General features: G+C 35.0%; 1 protein-coding gene across 1 annotated transcript; it reads left to right on the forward strand.

Annotated features, from left to right (window-relative positions):
* The first annotated feature begins 3,541 nt into the window (after window positions 1-3,541).
* LOC113505986 lies at window positions 3,542-7,304 on the forward strand. The gene is made up of 5 exons (XM_026888852.1): window positions 3,542-3,649; window positions 3,696-4,226; window positions 5,469-5,479; window positions 5,561-6,251; window positions 6,465-7,304. Exons 1-5 carry the CDS (start codon window positions 3,542-3,544, stop codon window positions 7,062-7,064), a joined length of 1,941 nt encoding a protein of 646 aa, XP_026744653.1. The 3' UTR covers window positions 7,065-7,304.
* The last annotated feature ends 4,459 nt before the right edge of the window (window positions 7,305-11,763 follow it).

The following is an 11,763-nucleotide window of genomic DNA, read 5'->3' on the forward strand; positions in this document are numbered from 1 at the left end:
TTTCATATGACGAAGGACGATATAAACTTGAATAATTATTATGACGGAATCATAGGAAGTGATTTCTTCAATAATTTTAAATCAAAAATTGATTATTCGTCTAAATCTATTTCAATAATGAATCACCACATTCCTATTATAATATACGCAGCCAACTTATATTATTCCGGCGCGATCTGAAGCCGTAATCGAGTGTGCTATATCCAATTACTCTTCCGAGCTTTATCACTGTAATGAAGCCCTCGTACCAGATCATACCTTAAGTGAAGGTGTTTATGTCGCAAATTGTATTGTCTCTATCAAACCGAATAGAAAGGTCAATGTTACTAATGTGTACGCCGTGTACATATGGAACAACTTCCAATAAAACAGTGAGTAATGAGGTAATCACATTTAATTTTCTCTTGCACGCAATTACGAACACAACGGCATGGTTGACCAGTGCCAATTGACCAGTAAGTTTGTAATGTTGCCACTCCTATCCGACTTACACACAAAATTGGAAAACACTTAATAATCAAATACATGACAGTTACTATTTTAAATACTACTGACAATGAACTTGAAATCAAGGATTATCAAGTGCAGTTAACGCCTTTTGAACGTGAAAGTACTAATTCTGAATCTTGCTTAAATATTAATCCTATTTCTTTTTCCAAATCTGAACGTATAAATCAAGTTCTAAATCTTATTCGTTGTTCTCATCTAAATGATGAAGAACGTAAAACCCTTCTCGATTGTTGTTCCAAATATACCGATATTTTTCACCTTGAAGGCGAGCCTCTATCGTTTACAAACGCTGTGGAACATACAATTAATACAGGTGATGCGCCACCTATTCATGTAAAATCATATTGATTTCCCGGGTGTCATAAGAAAGAAGTTGATTCACAAATTCCGAAAATGCTAAATCAAAATATTATTAGACCTTCTATTTCGCCTTGGAGCGCCCCAGTTTGGGTAGTTCCGAAAAAAATGGACGCTTCTGGAAAACAGAAGTGGAGGATAGTCATTGATTATCGTCGCCTTAACGACGTCACTGTTTCCGAAGTCTATCCCTTGCCTCTTATCACTGATATCCTAGACCAATTAGGTCATTCCAAATATTTTAGCACCCTAGATCTGACTAGCGGTTTCCACCAAATTAAAACATGTCCTAAAGATGCTTCAAAAACAGGCTTTACTATTTCTATTAATTCTAGCATGTCTGGACACTATGAGTTTACCAGAATGCCTTTCGGGTTGAAAAATGCTCCTGCCACTTTCCAACGGTTAATGAATACCGTACTTTCAGGCTTACAAGGCCTTCATTGCTATATATATCTCGATGATTGTATAGTTTATAGCCAAGATCTTCAAGATCATATCTTAAAACTACAATTAGTCTTTGATAAATTCCGCGAATTTAATCTTAAACTCCAGCCTGATAAATGCGAGTTTCTAAGACACGAGGTCACTTACCTTGGTCATATAATCACCGATAAAGGTGTCTCCCCAAATCCCGAAAAAGTCAAGGCTGTCGCCGAATTTCCTATTCCTAAAAATCCTAAAGACATAAAGTCGTTTCTAGGCCTCATAGGCTACTATCGCCGATTTATAGAAAATTTCTCCAAAATTACGAAACCTCTTACCTGCCTTTTAAAGAAGGACGCTATTTTTCACTGGTCTCAGGAACAGCAGGACGCTTTCGATATACTAAAAGATAAACTAGTAACCGCTCCGCTTCTTCAATATCCAGATTTCTCTCAACCTTTTGTCGTAACTACAGACGCAAGTAATTACGCTATAGGCGCGGTTCTATCTCAAGGTCCCATAGGCAAAGATAAGCCGATTGCATATGCCTCGCGCACACTTAATCGTCCCGAAGGCAATTATTCAACAACCGAAAAAGAGTTGTTAGCCATTCTTTTTGCTGTTAAAACTTTTCGCCCTTATTTATACGGGAATAAATTTAAAATTGTTACCGACCACCGACCTCTTGTGTGGTTATTCAATGTCAAAGACCCAGGTAGTAGATTAATTCGCTGGCGTCTCAAACTCGAGGAATATGTTTACGAAATTGTCTACAAACAAGGTCGTCTAAATTCTAATGCTGACGCATTATCCCGGTGCGGTGTCCCGTCACCGCTATCGATATAAATAATTTAAATAATTCCTCTTATGAAAAATATTTTAAAGACCAATTCACAAACCAACTTCCTACCTCAAATACTATAATTGAGCAATGTATTCAAGGTCTACATTTGTCGAACTTAAATAATATCGCGTGCCCAGTATCGTTAGACTTTGATGAATGTATACCACACTGCAAAGAACTTTTATCTCAACTAGATAATGTTGAAGATTTACTAAATGATGAATGATGAATTCCGAACCCGAACCCTTTACTATTAAAACAGTCACAAATAATAATAAAAATTACTACTTTTTGTTTTGTAAAGTTCATCATTATGAACAAACTCAGTTTAGAGATATTTACAATATTTTAATTAAACTTAGAAATTTATTAATCGAATCTCCGAATATTACTGATGTAGCTTTACCAGATTTTTCAGACCCATTTTCTAAACTAGCATATATTAATATTTATAATATGATTTGTTATGTCTTCCACAATACTAACATTAAAATACATATATATAAAAATCAATTAATTTATCCAACTCCTGTGGAAGTCCCAAAAATATTAAAAGAAAATCATGACTCAGCTATTGCTGGTCATCTCGGGTCACAAAGAATGTATAAACGCATTAAAGCTAGTTATTACTGGAAGGGAATGCGATCCGACATCGAAGGTTATGTCCAAAAATGTAAACTTTGCCAAATTAACAAACCTTTGCTTAAATCTAATAAAGCTCCAATGGAGATAACTTCGACTTCTATTAAACCTTTCGAAAGATTAGCCCTTGATATCGTAGGTCCTTTACCCGAATCAGGCTCTCAAAAATTTAAATTTATTTTAACTTTACAAGATGACCTCACTAAATTCACAAGTGCTTATCCCTTGGTCACTTCTACTAGTGAAGAGATAGCTCGAGATCTTATTCATTTTATGTCTCTCTTCGGTTTTCCTAAAACTATTCTAACCGACCTTGGCACTTGTTTTACATCGGATTTATTGAAACAATTAACAGAAATTTTAAAAGTAAAAGCCCTCTTTACCACACCTTATCATCCGCAAACTAACGGAGCCCTTGAACGCTCTCATGCTACTTTAAAGGAATATTTAAAATCATTTGTTAACGAAAACCAAAACGACTGGCATTGCTTTTTATTCACCGCTATATTAACCTATAACACTACACCTCATTGCACTACTAACTTTACGCCTCATGAATTATTATTTGGCTATAAGCCTACTATTCCTAGTTCCTTGTACGAAACTTCTAATAACACTACTTATAATGAATATATCCGTGCCTTGCAATATAGGATGCGTTTCAGTCGCAAAAAGGCTATAGAAAACATCATAAGTAGTAAGGAAAAATCTAAACAATATTATGATGCTCATTCTCGCGAAATTACTTATAAGAACGGAGATATGGTGTATCTAAAACACCATCATAGGTTGCGTAAAGCATTATCGCCCATTTGGAAGGGCCCATACAAAATTATAAAGGTGCATAACAAGCACAACGTCACTCTTCAAGTAGGTTGCAAAAATATTAAATACCACGTAAACGAAATAAAACCAGCTATATCTTAATCTATTTATATTCTATTTCAGAATTTTAAGCTGCCAAGTCATCTCAGGCCTTAGCCTCGTCGAGTCGAATATTATACCAATTTATCATAGTCCAGGAATTTATTTCGAGCCTATTTCTAATATATTTTTTTATAATGATAATTGGAAAATTGTAACCCATATAGATATTATCTCGCTTGAACCGTATCTTAAGAATATAGAAAAAGTTTTAACCAATTCTATCGACCTTTGTAAGAAAATTCAATCTGAAGACGTAGATTCTTGTAAGGATATTTCTAACCCTATTGAAATCTTAACTATGTCAAACTACGTTAAATTAGAGTCACTATCACATATTATTGCTAAAAAATCAAATAAAACTAAAAGGTCTCTAGAATTTGGAGGCGAAATCCTAAAGTTCTTTTTCGGCACACTAGATGCTGACGATGCCCGAAAATATGACGCCGCTATCGAATCTTGCAAGAAGAGCGAGACAGAAATGTTCCACCTTATGAGGGACAATATTCATGTGGTTAAATCATAGAAATCTAAATAATAAGGTAATAGAAATGGCATACACCGCGGCGATCTATCGAAACGCATGTCGCCGGTGGGCGGGGCTACAACACATTCACAGCAAATAACTACACAATCACGCACACATTACCATCGAGAAGACCAAGCAAACAACACTAGGCCGTACGTCTATTGCAATAAAGTTGACTTTGTCGTTGCATGGATTCACTAACTCACACAGTCATTGCTTTTTTTGCATTAGTCGTAGTGATTACGTAAACTACACTAGGGATTGACTACGGGTCCGAAATATAATGAAAGACGAAATGATGAGAGACAATGTTTTTTTTATTGTATACTCCTATTGATTACATTACATATAAGTTTTTTTTTTGTAAGTACATACAATAAAAAAAACTTATTCGCTAATTGTCTGTTGACAAAAACAAATATTATTAGGAAATACTTAGGTAGGTAGGTATACACGGTGATTTTTTTGTCGTCTTACTAAAGCAGCCCAGTTCATGTATCCCATGACTAGTAAACGTTTATAATAAAAAAATAGTTAGGTATTTATGAGATTTGGATAAATTTAAAATGCAATTTTTATTCAATGCTATAACGCAAGGCGTACTTTTCGAAACATTCAGTTGCGAGCGCGGTCCGAGCCGTAACAATGGAGAGGGGCGCGGGCGGCGGCGCGCAGCGGGCGGCAAGTTATCATGTATGCAACTAATTTCATAGTGTAAATTCGGCCAAGTTGTAGGGTACCAATTTCGTTTACCCGTGGTAGACATCCACTTGTCTTTTGTATTTATTTGCATCCTGTGGGAATCTGAAATAAAAATATATTCAATAGTATGTTCACAAAAACAAACGACTATTAAAATTGTTTCTTTTCGTATACAGAGTGCATTTCGGATAATATGTCCGCACTTAACCACATCACTATTTGAGACAGTTTTGTGCGGCCGTACCACTACACTTACGATCGCATTGATAAATATTACTTTTCGTTATACATTTCTCTTTTTCAACGGTGCATTTCCGTAAGTCTCGTACTGCAGAGGCAATGATTAGTAAAGAATGCAATTGTTACAGGATGTTGCGATATTCATATGGTTTATAATGAAGGTTATGTTTTAAAATTTAATTTTGCAATAACTTCAATAATTTACTTACCGATAAAATGTTATCTTTTATTTATGTTATTACACGATGCAGATGAATTTTCAGCCTGAGAAACGCCGCAAAACACCATTTTTAGTGGTTCTTGTTGTGACAACGTTCCGCGAGTGACTGAGCGTAAGTTCGCGCAAGGTCACGCGGCGTTGGCACTTCTATTACCTTATTATTTAGATTTCTATGGGTTAAATCAACGATAAATAATTTTAATAAAACTATTGACAATCTAAATAGAAACGAGATTAGACTCAATAATCAAATTAATAACATTAATAAAATATTTTCTCAAATTACTAAAAATGATGATATCCTCTTCTACACCTCTAAACTAAATAACCTTCTTAATATAATCGAAGGATCTTTACTAACCATTTCTAGCCTACTAGATACTACATTAAATTCTATTTTATTTTCTAAAATTAATATACTACATCCTAGCGTACTTAGTAATTTAAGGCTCTTTAACGAGTTATCTAAATATAATAATTATATTAATAAGCGACAAGACTTCCCGATCGCGTTAAGCATAGAAAACATTCATTCACTAATTGACGTTTCTAAACTTAGTTCTTACTATTTTAATAACAAAAATGTATTTGTGTTGCAAATTCCATTAGTTACTCCTGATAAATTCATTGTTTATAAAATCCTACCTCTACCTATTCCTCATGACGATTTATCGAAGACATTTGCGTTGATTATTCCTACTAATACTTATATCGCTTTAAGTGACGACAGATTACATTACGTTATGCTGGACACTCTTGATAAATATAAACAAATTAATCATAACTATTCTATTTGCGAATTAACTACTGTATATTCACCGTGTTTCGGAAGGCACGTTAAATTGTGGGTCCCGGCTGTTATTCCTACATCTTTGACAGTCGTTACAGATAGTCAGAAGCTGAAAAAAGTCTGACAGCCAGTCTAACCAAGGGGTATCGTGTTGCCCAGGTAACTGGGTTGAGGAGGTCAGATAGGCAGTCGCTCCTTGTAAAACACTGGTACTTAGCTAAAACCGGTTGGACTGGTAGCCGACCCCAACATAGTTGGGAAAAGGCTAGGCCGATGATATTCAACATTAAGTAACCCAAATTGCGAATCCAAGTTACTGACCGAGGTCACACTTTCGATGCCTCCAGACTGTAACTCAAAAATATTATATGGCGAAATCGATATTTGGCAAAAGCTACAAAATAATCGATGGATTTATGTACAGTCAAGGTCAACGAAATTAACTATAAGATGTAATGACGACATTAATGATTATTCTCTAACAGGTACAGGTATTGTCAAACTGTCGACGAATTGTATTGGTTATTCTAAAACTATTCAATTAAACCCAACTATGTCTTATTCTTTTATGGTGAAGTCGCCCCTAGATATAAGCTTTGATATAACAGCTGATGATTGTTGTAAAAAGGACGTATTTAATAAAAGCTTGTTATCATTAGAACCAATCCACTTAAGTAATATAAACTTAGACTCATTAAAACACGCAAGTCGTGAAATGGATAATTTAGAAAGCCAAATAAATAATTTAGAGAAAGAATCGCATTTAAAGTCTATAATAATTTTAAGAGTACTTCTCGTTCAGGATGCTGTGTTCAAATATTTAATCATTGCTATAACAATACAGAAACTAAATCTAAGTTTTCAAATGCAATTGAAATGACAGAAGTGCCTTCTCCTGAATCTGTGGAGGCCATACAGCCCTATCAAACAACAGCTGTTATACATAATCGTAAGTTCCCATCTAATAGGAACTGAAATAATTATTAGTTACTAATTTCCTTATTTTAATAATTTTATGTTACTTATTTAGCATACTTTTATATTGACTCTATGTTTTAGTTGTATTTATATACACACATTTTACATTGTTTACTAATTTCTTATTTTTCAATATTTCAATTATATTATTCAAATATTTGCTTATATTTACAAATCTTTTAATTAACTTCGCTTATCTCAAGGATAATGCTTCGTTTAAAAGGGGGAGCTGTTATATCCCACCATTCTATGCAGCAATTGCTGTACAAGCATTATTCACTTTCTCACGGTTTATTCCGCTGAAATGTAATGCGATGATGCAATTTACTCATATTAAATTTACTTTATTCCATATTGTAATTCATGTAAGTCAGTTAGATTCTGGACGCTGTCGCGAAACCATATATTGGCAATTCGTCGTAAATTCTAAGTGTATGTGACTGCCTAATTGTTAAACTAATAACAAGTGTGTGTGTGTACTTCGTAGTTTAAAAAAAAAAAAGACACAAAGGGTGTGCCGCCTAACAGTACGTCACAGAGGTGGACATGTCGAACATGAAATTTAAAAATTGTTACATAATTTAATAAATGTTTATTATTATCAATCTTGTTTTATTTTTGTTTCCGAGTGCAAGTGTTAAATTAAACGTAATCAACACGGTAATTTTTTACCTCCTTAGTAGCTTAGTAGCTAAGTTTTTGGATGATTAAAAAAAAAAACCTTGACTGTTATACCTTGTTGGTTAGCTGTTGAAACGTAGATATTTTATAGTACATTTGCCGACTATCTCCCATACATTTTTTTTAGATATTCACTAACGAAAGACAAAGTTTCAAAAATTTGACTTACTTTTTTAACTTTCAACCCCTTTTATGACCTAATTTAGTTACATTAGTTACAATTTTGGTTATGTAGATAATAGAACATCTTATTGTATATGTAAAAAACAAATAAAAGGATGAATTAGACACACACATTTCAATTTATGTGCTTAAATTGACAAAAAATTGGTAATTTTTCAAAAAAAATAAAAAATTGAATATCTCGAAAACCGTTGAGTTTAGGATAGGGTATTTCATAGTAAAATCAGTCAGAAACGTTGCAAACTACACGCCCTTAGCGGATCTAGGTCGACTTTTCCTGTAACCCTGTATAATAGTCCCGCATAAACGGACAACATCGACAGGCAAACGCAAGACACACACAAAATATGCTATTATAAGGTAACTATACTGTCCAGAGCGGTACCAAACTGCTGCGCAATGCAACATGTAATGTCTTATACTTATATATATATGTATACAGTCCACTTAGTTTTAACGCGACACTTTTGTAGAAGCCAGTATTGAATCATATTTGAACAAATCCACGTCTCCCTATTGTCTAAATACCCTATTGCAAAATTGAGCCTTATCGCCTTGAACATTTCGTCCAATTCGAGACGGATAGTGATCGCCAAGTGAGCGAACCGCGAGAACAAAAGGCCGGTCAAGGTGAACCGCATTCCACAGCGATAAAGAATTATTGAAGATACATTTTAGTAAAAAAAATCTGCATAATTAGTGAGTGTTGCGACTTGCGAGTGAAGTCTTTGTGAACATTATGAATTTATGACTTCGAATATCGGGATTGAGGAACTTATGGTGTACCAAAGGGAGCTACTACACAACTTGAAAAACGCTTGGAAAACTTGAGAAGAACTACAAAAAGGCACCTAAGGATAGAATTAAACGTCCTTATTTAGAAACAAGATTAGAATCGTTAGAAGAACTAATGAGTAACTTTAAGGTGAGACACAAACAAACTATTTTGAAGCTTAGCAAAGACGATGAAAAGGATGATTCTTATTGTGAAGAAAACATTTACGAACAGTTCGAAGAGACATATATGCAATACAAGTCGAGTTTAAAGGAGGCTCTTCAACCGTTTTTGGATTCAAAGAAGCATCAATTTTCTATGTACCCGCATATATCTACACCGAATAACGGCTCACAAACTCCGCTGAATTGCGATGTTAAGTTACCTCGTATTCAAATACCCACTTTTACTGGAAAATATGATGAGTGGCAATCGTTTTACGACTTATTTTGCTCCTTAATACATAGTAACTGTAGTGCTCCCTGCGTCCCTAATATTACCTATTGGCTCGGTCACACACCAGTATCCGGAGGACGTGCGGGCACGCTCACCGCTCGCACGTAACTGACAACTCTCCCCACTACCCATGTGTACGAGACAACAACATTTATTGAGTATAGGACACTACATCCCTTCCTTATTATTAATTTTATTTAATTCGTATTAACTTAACAATGTTCATGTACTCTGTAATTTTGGACGTTATTAAAATCAATTGAATCACTTTTATCTTTTATCTTGCTATGTCATAATCAACTCTTTTAATTTAATCGCTGTCACTCCCATTCCCATTTTGAATTTGTTTTGTTGCACTTTCCTCTCTAGTTCTATTTTCTTCAAATGAATTACATTCCTTCTCAGATGCTGGCCAGTCTCTTCATTCTTAACTAATACATCTCCAGTCTCCCCTTCAGTTCTCTCTTGTGCCTTCCCTTTCCTATCCCCATATTCTTTTCCTTTTTCTTTTATAATGGCGTCTCTAACTCTAACTTCCGAATCTTCAATTCTATAATCATTATCCAAAACAGGTGGGATTTTATCCCGGTTTAATCTTCTAAAAAAACAGCTCTGAAGGAGTCTTACCTTTAGGAGTTACTGAGTGGGGTGTCGAGTTGTACATCATAAGATATTCCCAGACGCTCTCATGCAAATCTTTCTAATCAACCTGGCTTATTTTTAACCGCTTCAGTATCTCGATTATGCCTTTCTACTTCCCATTCTGCTGAGGCCAGTAGGATATCGTGTTATATAGTCGCATATTACATTGTTGGCAGAAATCTTTGAATTCCTGACTTACGAATTGAGCACCATTATCAGCAGTTATAGGGGTAAGATAACCAAGCCGGTATTTGGCAAGGGACCCATTAGGTCTATGGCAATATCTACCCACGGAACTGTAGGCAATTCCCTTCGTTTCATAGGTACAGGATGACTCGGCAATCCCACAAGAGTACATCCTCTACATTGTTTGACCATTTCTTACGCATCTTTGTCGATTCGCAACCATCACACCTTAGTGCGCAGCCGACTTTTCATGGCTACTATCCTCGGGTGCCCCTCGTGTGCAGCATTGAGTACGTCTTTCCTCAATTCTCTTGGGATAACAATTTTGTCACCTCTAAGCAGAATGTTATCGTAGAAGCAGAGCTCAGATTCAAACACTTTATAACCCTTTACAGACTCATCCCAGTCATTATTGTACATTCCTCGTTTAATGTTTTTGATTTCTTGATCCTTTTCTGAACTTTTGCTAATGACTTTTAATTAAAATGGCACATGGACATGCTTGCTCGACTATTTGTTGAACAAAATCATCGACGCGTCCCTTTGGAACATCATCGTGTTTACAAAGTCTTAATAAGGGATCAGCGATATTTGTTTTCCCTGGTCTGTATATTATTTTGTTCCTATACGCCTGGAGTCTCAGGACCCATCGCTCTACACGCGCACATGGTTTTTGACCTCTTCCCAAACAAGAATTCAAGGGGTTTATGGTCTGTGATGAGATTGAACTCCTTTCCGAATAAGAATATATAAATCATATAAATAATAATAAATAATAAATAAATGCGGACAACATCACATACATTGTTCTGAACCCAAAGTAAGTTGCTATAGCACTTGTGTTATGGAATTCAGATACAACGAAGGTACCACAAACACCCAGAGCCGAGACTTGACCCGAGACTGGTCTTACTTTCCAGTTCAGTTAACGTACGATTCCTTGGTCCTTGTCTATGTCTCTGAATAAGTACGGCTCCTAACCCTACTGGGCTTGCATCAGCAATAACTTCAGTCTCGTCAGCAACATCGTAGTATCCGCTGATATTTCTCTATTAACTTCATGTCTTAACAATAGTAACTTAAATGAAAAGCTAGAACAATTGCTTACTGCCACAATAACTTGGATGAATAAACATAACTTGGAAATTAACTACTCTAAAACTAAGATAATGACCTTCTATCCACCTCAAAAAATACCACTTAATATAGATTTTACATATGAAAATAATAAAATTGAAGTTGTAAAGGAATTAGTTTGCTCGGCCTCAACATAGATACTCACGTTAGTTGGAAATCCCATATTCAAAAACTTAAATCTAAATTATCTACATTTTCTTATGCTCTTTCTGAAACAAAAAAGACTACAGACCTTCAAACTGCACTTGCTACTTATTACGCTTTTGCATTTTCGTGGTTAAACTATGGTGTCACCTTGTGGGGAAACAGCACAGATGCACCATCATTATTCACCCTGCAAAAAAAGCTTATAAGGATATTAGTAAATATAAAAGATACAGACAGCTGCAAACCTCATTTTATAAATTTAAAAATTTTGACTCTCCCTTGCATATATATTTTAGAGACATGTAAGTTTGTTAAAAAACACCAAGAATTTTACACAACGAGAGAAAATAAACAAACCAAGTATGTGTTAAGGCACAAAAATAGACTAAACTTA

This window comes from Trichoplusia ni, chromosome 28 (genome assembly GCF_003590095.1).
Source record: "Trichoplusia ni isolate ovarian cell line Hi5 chromosome 28, tn1, whole genome shotgun sequence".
Classification (NCBI taxonomy): Eukaryota; Metazoa; Arthropoda; class Insecta; order Lepidoptera; family Noctuidae; genus Trichoplusia; species Trichoplusia ni.

What these genes read in the sequence shown, in the direction of transcription:
- LOC113505986 (XM_026888852.1), top strand. Translation starts at nt 3,542, where the DNA reads ATGGTGTATCTAAAACACCATCATAGGTTGCGTAAAGCATTATCGCCC. An exon ending in AGCACAACGTCACTCTTCAA is followed by an intron (nt 3,650 to 3,695) that starts GTAGGTTGCAAA and finishes AAATAAAACCAG; the next exon opens with CTATATCTTAATCTATTTAT. An exon ending in TTAAATTGTGGGTCCCGGCT is followed by an intron (nt 6,252 to 6,464) that starts GTTATTCCTACA and finishes GGCCGATGATAT; the next exon opens with TCAACATTAAGTAACCCAAA.